Source organism: Neolamprologus brichardi, chromosome 12 (genome assembly GCF_056152115.1).
Source record: "Neolamprologus brichardi isolate AB-2024 chromosome 12, ASM5615211v1, whole genome shotgun sequence".
NCBI classification, from domain to species: Eukaryota; Metazoa; Chordata; class Actinopteri; order Cichliformes; family Cichlidae; genus Neolamprologus; species Neolamprologus brichardi.
Window position 1 is genome coordinate 7,876,105 of NC_142115.1, and position 22,448 is coordinate 7,898,552.

The window sequence follows — 22,448 nt, forward strand, 5'->3', positions numbered from 1 at the left end:
CGTGGGAGGCTGATTTCACTTCACCTCTCCATGCAGGCTGAAGAACACCACCGTGTATATGGGAGGACCACAGAAGAGGGCTGTAAGTGAAGTGGTTGGCACAGTTCACGCAGACTCCTCCAGCCATTTGTGTTGGCAGGACATGATGACAGCGTGACCCCCGTTTGCCTGAGAGAGCTCACGATGACGTGGAGGAATAACAAACAGCTACCTGCCTTGGCAACAGCATAGATGGATCTTAGCAACAGCTTACAGGGTCTAAGGAGTGTGTTCATGTACTAGTTGTCATATAGTAATGATATGTGCCATTTGTTTAGAACAAACTTTGACAAGGTGATTTACATTATCATTTTCTTTGTCCTTTCCAACTGATGACTTTATATATATACATCCAACATCGATTCAGGAAACATCTATTTGTAAATCTGTGTGTATATAGCATGTTTCTTTATAGGTATAGCTGTAGGTAGAGCACAAGCCCTGCATTTAATTTTGCTTATAAATTGATTAAGTTTTATACTCAAAGTATTCTACAAAAGCAGTCAGTTGAAAATTAATGAGTTTGAGGGTAAATAAATAATTCACAGGAGGGCTTTTAGTGACCAACGTGGCTTCAGGTTTTGCTGTAGGTTTTCAGTGTCATGGTGGTGGGATAGTTCCCACGGGGGGACACAGACAGGCTAACATATGAATGGCTGGGCAGCTAAGCCTTGCAATTGCTGACTTTTTATAAAATTTGCAAGCAAACCTTTTTAGTAGTTTGAATGATTTTATATTTGCTGTTTGCTTTCTCTCATGTTAGTACTGCCAGGGTTGCCACAGGAGCAATACATTAAAGAAAGACATTAATTTAACACAAATACCAAACAACAGCTACATCTTCTCTTGGTGTAATGATGGGGCACTGATGCTGATAAGCCTGTTAAGTGACACAGTCAGCATTTCTGCCAGCCTTGCCTCCGGGCTTTAAATGGACTTTATTTATAGCACTTTTTCCAGTGCACTCATACAGCGCTTTATAATTCTATACATATTGTACAATGCTTTTTCTTATCATGCACACTCACGGGCTGCTGCTTTGGCTACAGCAGCTGTGTTGATTTCAGCTTTTATCATATGTTTTTACCTTCGGTGGATTTTTCATATGTTATAGTTTGTTTGTTTTTTCATTTAAATTCTGCGACTGCTTCCAGTCCATATTTGGGACACCCCTCCCCCCCTTTTTAAATCTGAACATGATCATAGCTAGAAATCCTAGATTCATGTGACCACTCCTGGCTTTGTTACACCAGAATAGAACAGCAACCTGTTTGCAGCTAGGAAAAATTGATGGTTGCCCAGTGATTACAATTAATTTCTTCACATTCAGGAACCAGCTGCCAGTAGTTGCAAGGATTCCTTTCAGTCTCAAGGTGATTGTACACATCAGCTGGTGGGAGGCAATCTCTCTTGGACAAAGACTGGCAAAGGTTTGCATATAATCTTGTGTAACTTATAAATGCAGACGGATTGCGAACACACATCAATCAATCTGAGTCCATCTGCGCCAATCACTGCAAAAACATGTCTTTTTGCAACAGAGGACTTAAGTCAACAGCTTGCCAACTGATTGTATAGTAGTGGTTGGTGCTGCTCTCCCAGAGCATTGGGTAGGATTGAGGTTAGGGTTAGCACATATTATGACTCTGACTTCAGAGGTTTAATGCGAACTTCGTCATAAGTAGATGGCAACAGATTGGTGATATTTGCCCATTTATCACAGTTAATTGCCATATTATCACAGACAGATTGCATGTAATTGCCAGCTTGACCCCATTCAGTCACAAATCTGCTCTCAGTCTGCCATCAGACTGACTCCGCCTTATTGCTGTTTTATTGCTGTCTGGACGCACCAGAGTCGCTTTGAAACAACTGACTGTGAGAGGTCACTTGTTCATTGCAGTCGCCAACAATTTTTTTTCCAGTGTGACTGTAGCATAAAAACGTTTAAAAGATGGATAATGGAAACAAGTTATCCTTAGACAACAGAAACTTTAACTTTTCAATGTATTTCTTCAGAGTATGAAACAATACTCTGAAGAAATGTAAAAATAAGCTTAATATTCTGGGGTGCCTGGAGTTTAGGAGTGAGTTGGTCTTTTAAGCTATTCAAGCTATTTCTGTCTGATCTTGCAGTAACTTGAGTCAGAGCGACACGGCAGACCTCAACTGGTCACAGCTTAGAGTCTTTCACAAGTAGGGATGGGCCAGCAACCAGCTTCCCAAAGCAAAATGTCGAATCTATTCTTGTACATAAATTTGTGTGTATGCTAGTGGCTGTTCTGTGACTGTGGACCTTTCAGTTGGAACAGTATGGGCTGCCTGTTCTCTGGATTCTTTCTTTTGCCATGCAAGCCAGAGAGCTCTCTGCTCCTATTAGTCAATGTCACAAAACAAATTGTGGAGATTGTCATAGGAGGTCGAGAGAAGTTAAAAATATCAGTTCTGGCGGGCTTGTCTTTTTGTTAGAATGTCACGAGGTGTCTAAGACGTGGCTTCGGTGGTTGTTGCTACATGGAATAAAATGTATCCCATGGCCCTATGCTTATTTTTGGACCCACTGCTCTACATCTTCTCAGCTTCCACTGTGTAGTCTGAACTTGGCATTAGCATCTGCATTATGTGTGCACTTTTTATCTCGGCTTGAGAACATGTGATGCATATTTGGGAAGCCCCAGACAAATGCTGAGTCACTTTTACTGTCAGGGCAAGAGATTAATCCTTCACACTAAACTGACAGACACATCGCATCTTTTATTTCCCCTCTGTGAGCCGCTGACCTCTGAGAAACACCCTAGCTGCTTCGTACAACAAGAAATACAGCGTTCTAAGAGGTCTTTAACTTCAAGTTCAATCAGCAGTAACCTGTAAATCCTGCTTTATAGTTTCTGATTCAATCGATGGTTTATTATACTTTTACTATTGCATCTGCTGTGTCACACTAGCATTTTTTCTTTTTCATGATACATTGATATGGTGGTCCCTGAATATGCTTTGGTTAAGACAGTAATAATTTTCTGTTTTAAAAGAAAGCTAAAATGGTTGCTGATTACTGAGTGGACCTGTTTCTAAGCAGTCCTGCCCACCTTCTAGAGAATCACTCTGCTGTTTGAATTGCAACAAAGAAAGACTATGCTTTCAAGACGCACAGATAAGAGGAAGTAAAAAAAACGTGGAAAATTATGTTTATGGTTTTGCATGATAGTCCAGCAACTTTTCTGTAAAGCTCACCTGTGTTTGGCACAACCAGCCTCCCTCCATGGTGACCAAACACACCGGTGGTCCTCAGCGGCTCTTTGCAGGAGCTGAAGGGCCCATTGAGGGTAAGCAGGCCCTTCTTCCTTCTGTCCATGGTGCTGCAATAGTCCCGGCTCAGATCTCGCGGGAAGGTCTCGGCTGGGGCTTTGGCGTGGAACTCCGCCCTCTCGGCCACACCTAGTGAAACCATAAAGGAGCTCTGAACTTTAACCTTGATGTCTGGCAGGGGGTCAAAGAGCTCTTTATCTGTGCTGTCGTGGAAGCAGAGGGGAGTGCTGTATGTCCGGCCCACTGTTAAGTCTGGCTGCATGGAGGAGTTGAGAAGCAACGGGTTTCCTACAGAGATGGAAAGACAGCACACAAGTCACCTAGAAGCCCTGCTCACAAGGGACCTGTATTATGCAGGGAACTCATTTAACTAATGAATCAAAGCCCTACCTAAACAGCACTCGCATGGGATAATGAAATTCACTGTTGTCCCAGATACAACTAAAAAAGGTCAAGATTGTACCATTCTGGTATTTTTTTAATGCCTTGATTTAGGAAAGCAAAAAGAAATAAAAAATTCAAAGATGTTTAAAAGCTGGAAAACATCGTACTTTGCATGGATTAAATATTATCCAGGGTCTCTGTCTGCAGCACAGTGCAGCAGATTACATTCAACTGAGTTGTCATTTCACCAAAAAAAAAAAAGAACAAAATATTAAAATCAGCGTTAATATTTAAAATTTATACAAATATCTGGATGTCCCCAGATAGCACTGATCCAGGTCAGTTCAGGTTTAAAGGCCACATCGCCTGAAAATTCTAGCAGCTGACCAATGAAATTCCAGCAGCAATTAAAACAACATGCCCGGGCAGGCAGCCGCTACATCAGAGGTAAGGGAGCACAACCTGGACAGAAGGTCCAGGGCTCTGAGCCACGGTCAGAGCGTTAGATTTAATTACCAAGCACACCCACAGCTTGATCTCCATAATCCATCTGCTGGAGTCAGCTCCTCTGGACACCCAGTTGTCCTCCTGAAGGACAGGAGGGAGGGCCACGAGGATCTATGTGACCGCTCTGTAAATGAGGGGAGTCCTTCATCTCCCAGCATGAACCCAGCAGCAGCCTACGGAGGGAGGTGAGAGGGAGGCGTCTTCATCTGTGACCATTAGATTTGACGACGCTGCCAAACAGAGCAAGGAGCACGCCGCATCGATTTGGCAGACGTGCCGCGCCCCTCGATGAGCCAGCCAAGATAACAGTGAAGTCATTGAGTCCTTGCTGCCCAGCTGTTGCCAGGAGAGGGGTGCAAAGCAGGAGGCTAATGTTGTTTTATTTTTAGGGAAGTCATTAATTACCTGGTATGTGATTTGTGATGAGCATCTTGGAGTGTGTGTTGCTTTTTCACTTGTTCTTTCAAAACTTTATCCCTTATTTTTTCCTTTCACAGGTAAAAGGTTGCTGGTTTAATTCCAGGAGGACATATAAATCCCTTTTAAGATGATGGCAGGAAGGGTGACCCGAGTACCCTGTACCCTGAGCAAAGATGTGTACACTTGAAAAATTACCACTGTTTTTGTGAAACGTGGTCAGTTCTGTTAGTGTTAGAATATGTTAGTGAATCAGTTTCTGTATCAACAGCTTGTGGTTGCTACACCTACAATGTGCATACTGCCATGTCTCTATTTGTCTTTATAAGGAAACAGGTTGTTGTTAAAGAGAAGCCTGCACTGCTAAGGGGAGAAACAACAAACAAAAATCAAAAAGCAGGAGAAAGTCAGCTGAAAAAACTGAAACAATAAAGTCCAAAAAGAGAGCCAGAAAGCGAGTGTTGGACTGACATAACAAAAAAACAAGAAAAACAAAACAAAAAACACCATCAACCATTTTTTCCATCTAAAATTTGGCATTTCCATTACCAAAAAACAAGGTCTAATGGGTTGTCTGCACTGTTGGTTTGTTGTTTTGTTAAATACAAGAAAATGATAGTTTTCCCTCCACAGTTTGAGTATGGTGTCATACTCTCCTCACCATGTGGCAAAAGCATGAACAGTTGTTCATGAAGTAAATATTACAAAACTATATCAAAATAATATATTGTTACAAAATCCTCAGGAGCTCTTTGAGCCCTCAGATAGAGTAGAAAAGCGCTATATAAGAACCAGTCCATTTACCATTTACAGTTACACAGCACAGCAGTGTGCCTCTGTGTACCATGTGGAAACCACTGCAGTGTCCACTGTATTAATATCATTGCAGATTTAACATACTTTATCATTCACCACTCTAGTGCCTGCATTCCAGATGACAAAGCACCAGCACATATGATGCAGGTAACATTACCTGGTAATTGCCACTAAAGATGATGTTCCCAAAGAAATTGATAAAAAAAAAGACGCATTTTTCATTTCAAGTGAACCCACAGGCAGCTCTGCTCATATTCTAGCTCTTGGTCAGAGCCGCACTCTGGTGGACATTACCCCTCTGCAGCTGACATTCGATCACTGCTAAATTTTCTCCCCTCCGGTCGAGTGGAGAATGATCTGATTATCGCTTGAGTGTGCATCTTTAAGAATGGCGCAGCGAAAATGGAATGGCAGTGGTGAGATGAGAGAAGTTAATGAAATGTACCTCAGGTTGAATACCTTGAGGGATAGGTTTGGAATTGGGCTTCTGATTAAAAATCACTCAGAAGGAGAAGTAATGCACGGAGACAGGGTCAGGTCCAAAGACTTATTCTGCACTCTGATAGCAGAGAGCCATCCGAAAGCATTTAAGAACTTCTTTAAAAAAAATTCTTGCTAGTAATTATTGGGCATGAAAATGCTATTAAGATACAATTAAACAAAAACTTTGTAAGGTCTTTCCATCCTCAAGGAAGCATTTAATTTCTTGCCATGTTTATAAAAAGGATTGTAAAACTTTAACAAGCAGGCCTGTATAAAATGCCTCAACAACTTCCTTCAAAACAAACTGCGGGAAAGAGATGTGGAAGAAGGTGTTCTACATTTCAATAGAAAATGGAAAGGAGTGATTGTGGCTGGTCGAGGGCACAGCAGGCAGGCTGTACGGAGAACTGGCCTATTTAAATAGGATTAATGACCTGCTGAATGTAGACCTGGTGTTTTGTCTCGCACCTTTCCAATGCCATGACAACGGGTGGGGCTAGACCGGCTCCCTAGGCCTTGGAGGTGCTGTGGGGTAGAGTGTAGGCCCCTGATGGGACTCTTCACGGATGCACTGAGGATGAATCACCTGTCAGCGCCATGGCTATCACATGCACTAACCCAGAAGTGTTAGGAACGGTCATGTGGATGCCTGTAGCAAGGCTGTCTGAGATGGCCACAGTCGTATAAGCAACAAAAGTTACGGCTGCACCCAACAGAAATTGAATTGATGTTCACTGTTCCATATCCATCAGTGGCTTAGGCCAGTGTAATCTAATGGAGAATATTGGTTGCCCGACATTCAAATGTGTGGTCTGCAGGGAGGAGGGGTGGTAGCATAGGTGTCTATCAGAGATTGATTATCTACCACTTCACAATAACAGACGAGCGGGTCTGTCAAAATAGAAGGACTAGTTCTTTCTCTGATTATGGAGGGATAAATCCTAAGCAGATAGGGAGGCTGCACACCATTCTGCTTGATGCAAACAAATGCCATCAATCACCTGGTGGCCCTGTCAGAAAGGTCTGTGATGATGCTGCAGTTTGGCCTTGTGGTTGCTGTCTCGTGTCAACATGCAGTCGAAGGCACTCTCTTACCTTGTCTGGTGTTCTTGAAGTTGAAAGACTGGAAACCCCCGGTGAGCGCAGAGGAGTCAATAACGTCCACGCCGTACTCGCTGTGATTTTTCCTGTACAGCATGACAGCCACCACAAGGATTGCAACGGTGATTATGCCGGCTCCAAGGCCTGAGTACAGAGCCACATCATTGGAGCTCTCCATACCTGAGACACAAGACACACACAAAAAATGGCTACCTTCAATTCTCTTATTCCTCAAGAAGCACTTCAAGTAATGGCCTAAGGGAATAGGACAAAATAATGGCCAGGCAATCAATGTCCATTTATGTTGCTCAAATTCAACATAATCAGTGCTTTAATTCATTAAATTGCCATTTTAGGTACTCTAAACAATGTTTAAAAAGAGCAATACCACTGTGACTGTGAGTCAAGGCTACATTAGATACTGTCCAACACATAACTGAAACAATCTCAAACTCAGTTGTGGGCAGCATAGTTGTATTGTGGGTTCAAAAAGATGAGAAATGCTTGGAATACAATGTTCTGCTGCAATAATCTGACACTTTTCCTGTCCAATACTGAATAGGTCAACAAAATTCAACATTTATGGCCAAGCTTCAGTCTAATGGAACTGGAGCTCAGCGTCAGCTATAAAAGTAAACAAATGGAGAAAAATGGAGAAACTACTTTGGTAGTGACAAGTGTAGCAAGCAAATAAGGTTAGGTTAACCGGCTAGCTGCATTGCTGAGTGTTGATGATTTTGTCAACAAATTTACCCAAACCTCCAAACCTAATCTATGTAACTCACTGTAGCTATCCAAATTGAATACTACTAACTAACATTAGAAACTGACAATAACCAGACTCTCACAGCTAGCTAGTATTTAACTACCAGCTGTAGATAGCTTGAATTTTCACAAAATCCTATCTGTAATATAATCATTTAATAGTGTTAAACAAATATAAGACTAGTATTTAGATTCTGCAAACTATTTTTGCGCTATTATACTGATACTGAGGGATACAGTATATGCAATGTTCTTCAAGTTGTTGTAGACCTACATTGCACAAGTACACCATGATAGTGTAGATCAGCACCATATAATATACGTCTTATCACTCTTACTCTTTTATCCGATGTTAGCTTGCAGTGTAGTGCCACAAACAAGGAACAACAGCTCACTTAACAATTACTTTACCTAAACAGAAAGAAGCTGACCCAGTGAAAGACTTTTTCCTTAATGTTCTGTAGAAAAGAGCATCGCCTTAGTTGTGATAATAAAGACACACAGAGAGTGAAGATGAGATGGAGAATAACAGTGGAGAAAATGATGTTATTATGTGGACATACAAGAGCCAACTCAAGCAAGTTTTGCAATGTGTTACAATGGGTTAGTATGAAAATAAAGCAAGAAGGAGGAAATGAGGTATGACATCCAATATTCACATGGCAGCTAGAGAAGCTACAGTGCTACAGTCAAGTTGATATCAAAAGATATCTACTTGACTGTAGCACTTGAATAGCACTGTAGGTCTTCTTATTCCATCCATAATTTTACTTAAAATATACTCTGAGTGTCTTACTAGAAATACAATTTCATTATTTATTTATTTATGTATTTAAATTGTTTTGGAGTTGTTAAAAATAACTCACAATTGTCCTCAGATTTTTCAGATTGTCACTACAAGGCTCCTGTTTGGAACTGCTTGGGCTACATGCATCTTGCTTTAGTAATGCTTTACCACTTTGACCATGATTGTTTTTAATGTTTGATTACAAGTGCCTCTGCATCATATAAAAAGTTTAGTTTAACAAATCTGATTTTACTTTGAAAAAGTACCATCAAGTCATCCATTATCTAGAAAATGTGATAAATAAATACTTGTACCAACTTCATAATTTACATTCATCATTTTATATTTAGCCAAATGAATCACAATCAAACAAAGAGTGTAGGGTGGAGAAATCAAAGGTTACCATAACTGGACAAAAATGCGCACGCACACACACACACACACCGTTTGTTTACACTATCAGAACGAGACAGTGATAGAAGTGGCGGAAATTAGCAAAATGGTGAGGAGTTCAGTCATTTGGGAGGGGCTCAGAGTAGAGCCGCTACTCCTTCACATTGAAAGGAAACAGCTAAGGCTGTTGCCTTCTGGGTAAAGTTTTCCAACTGGGCATATCTTACTGGGAGGAGGCCTCGGTGTAGACCTGGGACCCGCTGGAGAGATTACATCTATCAGCTAGCCTGGGAAAACATTTTCCTTGGAAAAGCTCAAGTAGGTGGTGAGAGGGAGGTCTGAGCTTCCCTGCTGCTGCCCCCATGACTTCAGATAAGTGGAAGAAGATGAATGATTTTTTTAAAATTTTAGATTTAAATTTTTATTTTGGTGGTTGTCATGAATTTTCAAACAGCCTACATCACTTTATTCGTTTTTCGGATGTTAATTTGTCATATTTTAGAAATACATGAACATCTTTTGTAGTAATATTTTTCCATATCATATTCAACATTGCTTTATCTGAAGTGTTTTTCTTCCTCATTTTTTGGAGTATAACGTGCAATGTTGACAACACGTGATGTGAGTTGTTGCACATTTAAGCACCATGATTTATCCTTGAAGAATGTGATTAATGGTTTAAAATGCCTTTGTTACTTTTGACATTTTCCTTTAACTTGTTCTGCAATGTAACTTAACATCTGAGTGTTTCTTAGTTTTAGACCAAGTTTGTCCAACTTTTTTTTCCCCAGGGTGAGTCGACTGGAACATCTGTAACCACCACAGTCAATTTTCAATCAAACAGTCAAGATGTTATTGAAGTGCAGACTTTTACTTTTAATTTAACAAAAGTATTACACATTAACTGTTAACAATAACAGCCATTTTCATCCATAGTCCCCCATTTTCAGATACTCAGTGTAATTGGAATGAAACATATGGAGCTGATCCCAGTTGCTGAACTCGCAGTTTGTAGCTATTCACTGTAACTCTCAATATGAGGTCCAAATAGATATCAGTACAATCGAAGGAGGCTATCATTACATTGCAAAACAAAACAGCGCCATCGGAGCGATAGAAAAAACTTTAAACTGACCAAATAAAAAACCTGGTACATTCCTAAAAAAATTGGATGCATGGACAGTTCAACAACACTAAAAGCCCCAAAGGACCACAGACAACAACTGCAGTGGGCGTTCACAGAGTTCCTTCTTTCGTTAACAACAGTTTCTTCAGACCATCTAACCAAGTAAAGAGGTAGGATTGTCAAAAGCATATCAAAAGTTGGCTACATGAAGAAAAATCTTTGAAGAGATGAAACTAAGATTATCTTGTATCACAATCATGGTAAGAGGACAATATGAAGAAGGAAAGAAGCAGTTTATCACAAACTATTAAATATAGTGGAGGCATGCACAAATGGGCATGTATGACTGCCAGTGGAACACAGCCATTAGTGTTTATTGATAATGCGATTGCTGATAGACGCAGCATGAATTCTGAAAGGTACAGGGCTATATTCTCTGCTCACGTTCAACCAAATGCTGCTAAAGTAGTCAGACAGCACTCCACAGTACAAATGGACAATGATCCCAAACATGCTGCAAAAGCAACCCAAGTTACAAGTCAGTCACTTGATCGTAACCCAATAGAGCATGGCTTTCAATTACTAAAGAAAAAACTAAGAGAGAGAAACCCACGAACAAGCAGCAACTGAAATAACTGCCAGGAGGAAACCATATTTAGTGATATTCATTGGTCTTAGACTAAAGGAAGGCATTAACTACAAGAGATTTTTATAAAGATGCTTGTTTGTCAAATTGCTTTTGAGACTCTGAGAATGGGGAACTATGTGTAAATATGGTGGTAATTACTAAATAGTTTATGTAAAATTTTTCTTAAAGTTTTGTTAAACTTGAGCTGGAATTTTGTACTTGAACTCTATCTTTATCTTAGTCTTGACCTTAACTTAGTCTGGTTTAAAAACCACCAGGGTGTAGCATATTGGAATTAACTAGAAAGAAAATGTCAGTCAAATACTTACAAACCTAAATTTTGTGACTTTGTGAGAATATGGTGAAAGGAGTAGACCATAATGTTAAACTGTGGCATATTACACTAAAGCTAGTAACAGTGAGAGTCATTAGCCTTGCTGTCTTTAGACCTACTGGTCTATGTCCAATAGCTGTGATGGATATCTCACAGGAAAGGCAATCAGACCCCATACAGTATAGCCCCAGTGATTGCTTGCCACATATAAGCTTTATGCAATCCCCATTCAATCATTTAAGCTTTTGTAGTAGGCACAACTTTCATCTTGAAGTGGCAACCTAATGGAGCTACAACAACACCTGACAATCACTTACTTGGACTAACTCTGGCAAGTGATTGAAAGCCACCACAGGAATGCAAGGACAGCGCTGTAAATTGCTCAAATTAGCTCATTTGCAATGATTACAACTCATTAATCCTCCACAACATAGCACATGTTCACTTGTCACAACCAATATATCTCATGGCTCAAAGTAGAAACACAGCTGTGATGTCACGGCTGTCATAAAAGTTCAGCACTGAATAATGACATGAATTTGTAATGAGCGTTTGCTGGGTTAACACCAGAGCTGCTTAGATCAAGGTGAACTAAATACTGTAATTCATAATTTGTCCATTTCCAGAGTATATGCTAAGAGAATGCAAAGGACTGTCACTCCTCTAGTTTGCCTATAGCATTTCTTGCGCTCATTAAGGGCATATAACATATCAATGGCAGGTGGGAGGGCAGGGGAGTAGAAGATGAAATAAATCCACAGTGGAAGACTCACTTTGAGGTTTAACGTCATGTAGCAGCTTTCGATCTGCAAAGACAGAGAGATAGAATGAGACAAAGAGGAGAGAAAGTGGTGATTAAAGTCTGAGCGTCTGTGAAGTGACTATCAAATGTGGTCTCAGATCCAACACCCTGAACAGAGGGAAGCTCTTCTACTGACTGTACTTACAAACGATATATTGGATCTCATAATGGCCTGGAAGGTTTTAATATAGTTATCAAAGCATCACAGATAAAGAAGGTGAGGTATAGATTGCATAAACTCATCTCTGAGTGAACTAAGGATCTCTAATGTTTGAGGACTGAGTCATACTTTTCTACCAGACTACACCGATCACCCATAACATTAAGACCACTGTCTAACTGTCTAAAATGATTATCATATTGCATTGCAGTGTTCTGTTGCCTTCCCCAAACTGCCAACAACATTCTTTTGGGGGATACAATGTACCAAATGCACGCTGCACCAAAAAAACTGCTCAGAATCCACCAAGAACACAAAAGGAGGCCTATGGTAAGACGAGCTTTTGCAGGATGCACTGGAACAAGCCAGGTCCACTCAGGCCTCACTCCCACCAGACCCAAAGGAACTACAGCCCAATGCCAGGCCGCACAGAACAACCATATAGCTGTCTGTAGTCTGGCAGCTCAAACTTGTTTAGGTGTGACAACAGAGGCCTGCGCAATTCATGTAGAATTTTAATGTTGTGGCTGATCGGTGTTCACAATACATATTATGGAAGTGAAAGTGACCATTTCAATCTAAAGCAAGTTCGGCTATGGATGAATAAGTGTAAGACTTTTTTTGTTGTAACCAGTATTATCTAAATTTAATTTCATGGAAGAGAAGAGATATACATACACACACAAACACACAAACACACCCACATACATGCTATATTGCTAAAAGTATTCACTCACTCATCTAAATCACTGAATTCAGGTGTTACAATCGTTTCCATGGCTGCAGGTGTAAAACAAAATCAAGCACCAGGCATGCAGGCAGCTTCTACAAACATCTTTAAAAGAATGGGTCACTCTACAGAGTGGTACCATAATAGGATGTCACCTATGCAACAAGTCCAGTTTCTAAATGTTCTCACTTCTAAATTTTCCACAGTCAACTGTTAGTGGTACTGGGAATAACAGCAAGTCAACCACGAAGTTGTACGCCATGTAAAATCACAGAGAGGGGTCGGCAGATGTTGAGGAGCAGACTGAGCAGAGGTTGCCAACTTTCTGCAGAGTCAATCGCTACAGACCTCATAGGGTTCAACTTCATGTGGCCTTCAGATTAGTTCAAGAACAGTCAGTAGAGACCTTCAGAATGCATTTCTATGGCCAAGCTGTTGCATCCAAGACTTGCAACACAAAGTGCAATGCAAAGCTTCAGCTGCTGTTGTAAAGCACATCGCCACTGGACCCTAGAACAGTAAAGACACATTCTCCAGAGTGAGGAATCACGCTTCTCTGTCAGGCATTCTCATGGATGGTGGTTGCCAGGAGAACAGTAGATGTAAGACTGCAGTGTGCCAAGTGTAAAGTTTGGTGGAGGGGGGATTATGGTCTGGGGTTATTTTTTAGGAGCTGGGCTCAGCTCCTTAGTTCCAGGAATTCTTAACGCTTCAACATACCAAGATATTTTGGACAATTTCATGCTCCCAACTTTGTGGGAATAATTTGAGAATGGCTCCAATCTGTTCCAAGATGACTGCAAACCAGTGCACAAAGCAAGGTCCATAAATGAGTGACTATGCTCTGTGAGTCCTGAACGCAAATCAATAAAACACCTTTGGGATAAATTAGAGCGGATACTGTGAGCCCAGCTTTCTTATCCACCGCACAAACATGCTTCTGGAAGAATGGTTAAAAATTTCCATAAACACACTCCTAAACCTTGTAGAATGCAATTATTTCTTTGTTGTAACTGTGCTTATTGTCAGTAAATCTTATAGAGTTGGAAAGACTTCTTATTTCCCCTAAATGGTGCCACATTTGTAAGGAAAATGCATTTCTAGGTAAAGCAGCAGAGTTGACTATGTGGGTTGTGCCTATGAAAACCTGCCAATCTCTGCCAATGCCAAACAGCTTATTCTGCTACTGACTCTTCTTTTGAAGATGTCAGGGACATCGCAAAGTGGGTGTCCCCAGGAGAGTACACCACAAGAAGAATCTTCCACAGTTTTGCAGTAAAGGTTTGCAGGAGGGTATGGACAAAAGCTCTCTACCCAGACAAGTAGAGGAGGATGGACTGACCGAGTCTTCACCTCAACCCCATTGAACACTTGAGATGAGATAGCCTTTATTTGTCAGTTGCAGGTCTTTTGCCCACAACCGAGATGACAGACCTTGCCGACCGTACATACGATACACAAACATCACATTGGGGAGACAGGTCAGGCTAGGTAGCGAGGAAAAAAACATCGAAATGTGTAACACAAAAGGATAATACAGGAATGCACAGATATCAACACACCATAGCACAATAAACACAGACAAGCAACATGGGAAAGAGTTCCAGTGTGTACATCTGATCTGGGACCGCTGCAATCTTTCGACTGTGCCTCCAACTGACCCGATGTCCACATCAGAGGGGAGGTAAGCGTTGGATCCGGGGTAGGGAGGGTGATGCGTCAGTGAGTGCTTATCAGTATCAGTATATGTATGTGTGTGCGTGTCCATAGTTCAGCTGAGACAGTGTCCTTCGCCCTGCCAGGCTAAGTAAACAGTCTTCCAGCCAACCCAGGTGGCCTTGCATGGAATGGGAAGGAACAGACTGAACACAGTCGTTATCAGGGTGTTTTGTTCAGCTCCGGCCTTGCAGCTGGCACCAAAGGGGTATCCGCATAAGTGATGTTATTTTTTACTTTAGTGCGAACAGCTCATATGAATTTCAAAGCAGTTCTACAGTCCAACACTGGTCTCTCAATCTCCCGTTGGAGAGCCGCGAGCTTCGCCATACTTGCGTTCTGTGATGTTGTCATTTCTTGTGCTCAAGGAGCCAATTTCTGAGAACTCACGGCAGTGTGCCTCCCCAAGATGTCATCCAATTTTGCGCCCAGAGATGTTATTCCGGGCTAGCCCTTCCGAGATGTATCCAGTCTGCAGTCAGAGATCTTATTCTGAGTATTCACAGCAGCCGTAGCCTCTCCAAGATCTTATCCGTGCTGCACTCAATGAGCCCATTTTGAGAAACCCACGCCTCTCCCATCGTTCCAATCCCAGCGGGCAGCCTTGTGGGGGTTTGAACAGCCGGTTCCGCTTTCTTAATTCTTCGATAAGTCAGGGCCAAGCCAGCTCCGATCCGCCAAAACCCTGTTACTATGGTTCCGTATAGGTAGATATCTTCAGCACTCAGGCTCACCCAAGCCCAAACTTCTCGTTGAGAAAGGGGTGTCAATTGCATTTAGGGAACAGTTGATCCAATCCATAATTCCTCTTTTAGGTTTTAGAGAACAGACTGTGAGAGAAAAAAACACGAGACTAGGCAAGGACATAAGCAGGGAAGATAAGGGAGAGGAGTAGAAGTGCGTCCGCCTCCTCAGAGAGCCAAAGAAATGTTGTAGGATCACCTATGTATGTTGTTGATGTCAGAGTGACCAGCACGACTGACATGACTGACTGATGACAAACGATGGTTGAAAAATGAGATGCTATTCCACAGCTGGTGACCAGCATGAGGAGGAAGTGCCGGGCTATTGTGGTTATAAATGGTTTCTCCACATCCAAAGGAGGCCCCTGCTTGATAAATGAATGAATTATTAAATGGTAAATGGACTGGTTCTTATATAGCGCTTTTCTACTCATCTGAGCACTCAAAGCGCTTTACACAACTTGTGCATTCACCCATTCAGACCCATTCGCACAAGCACATCTTTGTAAGTGCTTTCTAGATAACATTCACACACATTCATACTCCGATGGACGCATCGGAGAGCAATTTGGGGTTAGTATCTTGCCCAAGGATATTTGGCATGCAGACTAGGGGAAGCCAGGAATCGAACCACCAACCTTCCGATCAGTAGATGACCTGCTCTACCACCTGAGCTACAGCCACCCATATTTATTAAACTGCCAGTATGTCTGGTTTCTTCAGACTTCTTAACAAATCCCATACACAGCACCAAACAAGACTCAATAGCAGAAATAGTTCTTTGGCATTAGCAGAGAGCATTTGGTCTCTTATTCGTGGGTGCAACCCGCAGACTCAACTCTGCTGCTAAACCCACAAATGCAATTTCCTTACAATTGTGGCACCAAAAAAACAGGTTTTCCAGTGGTTGCTTTTCTTGCCAAGACAAGTTATTACAACAAAAGAAGAAATGGAATTTACTAAGTTTATATGTATGTTTATGTCATGCTTATTTATGATAGCAGCAAATAGCCACAGTACTTAAAAAAAACACAAAAACACAAAAATAAATAAATAAAAAGTACTCTGAAAGTTTTTAGTGATGTACTTGCACAAAGAAAGGTTCCTGTATCATAATATGTTTATATAGTCCATTTTACAATGATGCTAACTCACATTTTGGCAATTGTTTTTGGCTATTGTTACACTGGAGCTGCCAAGTTGACTGATAGAAAAAAGCTACACTGTTTTTCAGTGTTAAGATTGAGTGTAAACATTTACAAGCAATCCAAGTCAAGCTGGTATTAATGAATGTATCTCGATTTATCTACTATGTTTCTCCAATATCTGTTTTCAAACATAAAAAAAACTGATAAAAGCTAAGGATCTGTGGTACAATGGACCAAATGGACAGAAGTCATGCAATAGTCTGCGTAAAGCTGAATTAGCATTACTTGCACACTTGTGCATAGAAGCAAGGTTTATATTTATAATATATATTTATATTATATTAATTACATTTACAGCTTATTTAACTTGATACTGGGACCAGCTCATTTGATTTTAAATCACTTCATACCAAAATAATAATAAAATTATATTTCACACATCAAACATTATTTAAAAGTAGTGGCTGGCTGACTCATGACATGTCAAGGGAGCGGTGTACAGAAGAAGGAGTTGTGACATTATCATGGACTGGGAATCTGTGTCAGTCCACACTGTGCCTTCTTTTTCAATTCACACCTCCTCAAGCATGCTTGCGATGACTTGCCATGTTATAGTAAGTGTATATATGATAATGATAATGTTGGGAAAAAAATTACAATAATGATGATGACAGTAGAGAGAAAGGCCTTACTCTGGGTACACAGTCCATCTGTACAGTTCTCAGTGGCCTCACTGTTCCCTTCGCACATTTTGCCTCGGTGTCTGGGTACTGGGGAGTTGCATTCCCGAGTTCGCTGCCTCTCACACTGACTGCTGCACACTGTCCACTGGCTCCACTCATTCCAGCCTCCATCAACTACAATATAGGGATGTAGAAATCACAGAAGGATTAGCACAAAGGCAAAACAGAAAGACAAAGACTGGCACCAACCCACATCAGTGATTGACAGTAAAAACTTTCAGTGCGATCACCAGTGACAAGTTTCAATGTACTTTGATTAATATTAAGATTAGATGTCTTAAGTGATTTCAATAAATGGTATATTTCAAATTAATGGCATATAATGTGCATCCTAATTAACTTTAATAAATGATACATATATAATATAAACAGTGCACTCATGCCATTTTGGTAGGAGTTTAATTGGTTCACAATAAAAACCTTGTTAAGAAGTGAAGGGTTTCAGTCTATGCTAGGGGGCTATTTCTTTGAAACGGTAAGAGTGAAATAATGCAGTAACATTAATGGAATCAAAATGAGGCTGCATAATAAAACTGTTCCTGGAGTTCCTGAAACAGCCTAATTATCATTAGAAAAAAGACGGGGAAAACATTGTTATACAGGCTCAATCAAGGGACTTGTAAATACTGAAGAACTCAAGGGACTTTCATAAAGAGTACTTTTTGAGACAGTTCACAGTTTATGCAGGCTTATGATGCTTTAAACTGATTTTTTTTCTTTACACATTAAAACCATTTACATCTAAACTTTAAAACTGATCATCTTATTACATTCCAATGTTCTGTTGTCTCCCCAAAGAGGCAACAGCACTCGCTTGGCAGGGCAATGTACCGCAAAACAGCAAAAAAAATCTGTTCTGAATCAGCCAGTAGAATACAACAAGCCCACAGTAAGATGAGCATTTGTAAATTTAAATTAAGAGGTCACAATAATAAATACAGATACAGCTTTAGATTTTTATAGGTTTTTATTAAAGTGTGGTATAATAATATAGCATAATAGGTTTCTTGCCATAGCACCATTAGATACTGTTGGGAATACTTTATGACACTATTTTAATAGTCTCAGGTAGAGGAGCAGCAGCAGAAAACATATTTTTAGAATTCTTCTTCATTCTAATTACTTACTAGTTACTCTTAGCATCTAGTTACTGGGCCACTGAGGGCATGTGTCCTTAACTGACAAATCAATGTGTATTACCAGAAAGCTAGGATTTCACTTGGGGCATATTATCAATACTGTATTTATTAAAATGCAGATTCAATTTTTTGTTTGTTCGTCTGAAAAAAGGGGCAAACGGATTGATTCAGTCCTATTTGTTGAGGACTCACTACTATGTTCCTGGCAAAATTGCCACCCAACTTTCCTAAAAATATGTTTCTGAAGAAATAAGCTAAATAAGCATTCTCAATGACATTGTTTGGTTAAAAAAAGTGTCTTAAATACATTTGACAATACAAAACAATAATTGCCATTTATGTGTTGGTTTATTAGTTCTATTGATGATCAAGTCTTCCCACGTCATGTCTTTGCTATGTATGTGTGGCCTGGGGGGCCTGCAGGTGTAAACATTGCATGTGACAAATAAAAGGCTTAATTGATTGATTGATTACTTCTTATTTTTGATGAATCTTTCTTTTTTTCAGAAAGTAGAGTCCATGTTATGGACTTTTTGAGGTCTCTGCTCAGTAAAATAAATGATAGTAGATAAATATAGTCTGCTATAAAGAAAATAGGAAGTGACACATCCCTCGCCTGCCATCAAGCTCATCTTTTCTCTCATTGGGAAAGAAAGCATATTGAACTAAATGTCCACCTTTCTTTAGGATAAAGACTAATTTTCCCTTTGGTGAAACACATACACAAATTTAAAAATGTACATGTTTCTACAGCAAGCTCAACTAAACACATGGATTCAGTATGATGCACAAATACAAGTGCTGGTCTGTTGGTACAGCTTGAGAGAGACACTTTCTCCCCATTAACCCCAAGGCCTGTTTATATAATGGAGTTTCATGCAAGGCTATGAAACCAAGGCAGCCTGGTGCATGCTAATAGATGGGATTCTTCCACCATGCTCTGTCATCTGATCAAGGAGGGCCTCATCATGCTTAGCTTAACAAATACAGGGAGACCATATGGCGCCTGAAGATTTTTTGGCAGCAGCGGCGATGCCCATAATACAGTCTTGTGGGCGATGAAGAAGGTAATTTTCCTTTGTGTTCCACAGGCCCTACCTACACACTGCAACTGTTTGTGGGTTTTTCTCACCTACTTGTAATGCAAACAAGGTGTTTGTATGTTGGGGAGAGAACGCTGAGTGCTTCTGAGTTTGACCACAAACACTAGTCATTGTTTGCGTATTGTTTCCGCTATGACTTCTTGCTCTGATTCTGTTGAAAGAGCTCATTTGCCAACTGATAAACAATAGAGAGAGTTTGACAAACTGTAGCACTTGCAACATTTTGGCTTCATAACTTACCCTTTCTGGTAATTTTATGTTGTTTTTCTGTAATGTCTAGTTTCTTAAATTGGCTACATATAAATTCTCATTCATTTTGTTTTGGTGACATTTTTAGAGCATACGTGTCCCTTTCTTTTTCAGTTTTACCAGATCTTCTGGTTGAACTTAATTGCAAACACAACACAACATTTTCTTTCATTAAAACATTTCTGTGTTTATCAGAAGCAAGCAACCTTTGAAGTTTTTATGAACCGGCAGTAGATTTAGCTTCTATCATATTACATAAACAGACAATATATAATACATTGATGTATAAATATTTTGTGTTCAGTAACTTGGATTCAAAACCCTGCAGTGGCAGCAGACTTTCAAAGCACGTTTGAAGAGAGATCATTTCTTAAATTTATTTTATTTTACAGTCAGGGAAAACAGTGGCTGGAATAACCAAAATGACTGTAACTGTATGAGTTTCTGATCTCATTGCCTTAGAAATGTTTGCTTTAAAGACATAGACCAGGTCTATGACTACTCGTCTAAAAAACGGGATAAGAGGGAGTCAGTAGACTGTGATGTAGTTGCTGAAGGATTGCAACTTGTGCAAAATGAGATGGCACTAACGTACTTTTAAATAGAAATCTAACCAGAATGCAACCAGCTGAGATGACTCCCCTACTGGAGAGACAATCACTGACAAGTTGGGCTCATTAGAAAAGTACAGATTGATTGCAGTGTGTTGGCAGTCTCTCTGTCTTTTTAAATTAACAACTAACCAGGCAACCTTCGTGATTAGTTTGCAATCAAAGGTGGTTGTCGAGAGGCTGAGGGTGCTGCAAGCCCAACCACTGGTGACAGTAAAAACTTTCAGTGCAATCGACGGGAAACAACAAATTTTGACTACTTGTAGCGGACTTGCTGTCCTATTTTTACTCTAGTGTGTGAGCCATTAGGTACACCACCATAGTGAAAGTACCAAAGTATTAGCATCACTGGTTCACTTTGCAAATTTTTTATAATACAGAGGAAAAAGAGAGAAAAAGGCATGTATGTAACACTGTCTGACATTTAAGAAATTACAGTCACTGCTTGTGCCCGTTACAAGATAAGCTCACAAATTGCTGGTTTTCTGCTTAGTCTATGACGGATGTGAAAATTATACTCGTGCAACATTACACTTGTCTGGGCCAAGAAGTGATGTGTCAGGCATCTTCTGCTAAATAATACAGTAATGTACTAATGTACTAAGTGTTTACTTTGTTAGCAGCAAGTACTTAATGTTCTCTAATATTGGCTAACTATGAAAACTTGCAGGACACACCAAACCAAATGAGACCCAGGAGTGATTGTATAAAAAGATGCAAGGAGATATTCTAATAACTTAGAACTAAAATAATGATTTATATTTCTTTGAAATGATAAGGTTTTTCTTTAATTTGCCAAAAGTCACTGGCAAAAAGGGATTTTACTTTGATTTCATGTTTTTTTTCTTCCCTATTAACATAACGATGCCATAGAGATTATATTGTGCCGACTTTCACCTAAATACATAGTTATAGTAATTTTTGTGGAAGAATTCAGCAGTTTACAGCTGAATTTGTTGTGTGTCTCTTTGCCTCACATGACTAGTGTCTTTTCTAACTTGGAGAGGCTTTTTGAGTTGTCCTTGCTGGGCCACAGCTTCCCAGGTACAATGCTCAGAGCCTACTGGTATTACAGCCATCTCCACAGTGCAGTTGGGGTCTGTCTTTGGGATTTTATTACCAGATCAACTTTTCTTCAGAGGAGAGCCTAGGGGATCCAGATACTCTCTATTCACACCATGTAACCACACATGTGTGTCTTTTTAGCTGGGTGTACATGCGCATTATTTCTAGGATTGTGATATTTGGCACTTTGTCCTATCAGATAATGTTCTGGATGCACTGGAGGTAGCACGTGTTATTTGTTTTTATCCAGTGCAGAACATTTCAGGGCCCTCTGGTTTAGAGGAAGTGCATAATTAGGCAGACTATGAAGAGAATGGGAGAGTTAATTCCAGTTTGTATCGTATATGTATTGTTATTGGGGTTTTTTGGACTTATCTTTCAAGTTTCAGCAGCCCTATTGTTAACATGGTTAGCATTATAAGCTGTTGCTTCATCCAGAACCTTTTTCAGGTAACTTATGGTAATGTATGGACGTTTTATATTTATTTTATTGTTATTTAGCTGTTTTTTATTTTAATTTTACACTTCCAAAATAAACATCAGAAATTATAAGGTAGGTTTTCCTTAAAGGAAATGCATGACTGCATATACTGCTCCAAAAGATATATAATGGTGATTACAGATTGACAAGGTAGAACACAAACTCTATGGGAAGGGGTAGCCAGGACGTCAGGTCAGAGGGGAGATACTGTCATCCCCACCCTCAGAGAATGGGTAAACAAGAGGCCAACTTCAAGCCAGGTCACTATCAAGTGTGGGATTTAACAAGGAGATGTTCTGTCCACACTGTTCTGTATATACCTGAACCCTTCAGATCATTAACAATACTGGCTACTATATGGCATGTACGATAGACAGATAGAAGTGGGTGATATTGAAAAGCCCTACCAATGACTGGACAAATTTGGACTAAGAGAAAACACATAGGTGGTAATTATGGCAACCCAAGAACAAACTCTAAGTACAAGATCATTAGGCGCTGGGCTCTACCTCCCCAGATGCAGACTGTGCAAAGATGTCCCTGAGACAATACAACACGTAATAGTAGGGACACCATAACCAAGTGGCCGGCATAGTACATTAGAACATCTGTGCAGAGTATGGGCTAGAAGTCCTGAGATCAAAATGGGATATGGCTGGGGCAATATCGCGT

General features: G+C 40.2%; 1 protein-coding gene across 3 annotated transcripts in view; it reads right to left on the reverse strand.

Moving 5' to 3' along the window:
* unc5db (unc-5 netrin receptor Db) overlaps positions 1-22,448 on the reverse strand; it is a 276,678-nt gene that overhangs the window by 68,086 nt on the left and 186,144 nt on the right. Inside the window, exons 7-10 of one of the 3 annotated variants that reach the window (XM_006797543.3) lie at positions 17,078-17,242; positions 11,860-11,892; positions 7,048-7,233; positions 3,271-3,474 (exon numbers count right to left, since the gene is read on the reverse strand). In XM_006797543.3, the coding sequence (XP_006797606.1) occupies positions 3,271-3,474; positions 7,048-7,233; positions 11,860-11,892; positions 17,078-17,242 (588 nt within the window). Of the gene's footprint in view, positions 1-3,270; positions 3,634-7,047; positions 7,234-11,859; positions 11,893-17,077; positions 17,243-22,448 lie in introns of all 3 variants that reach the window. The other 2 variants (XM_006797541.3, XM_006797542.3) reach the window with 2 other exon arrangements.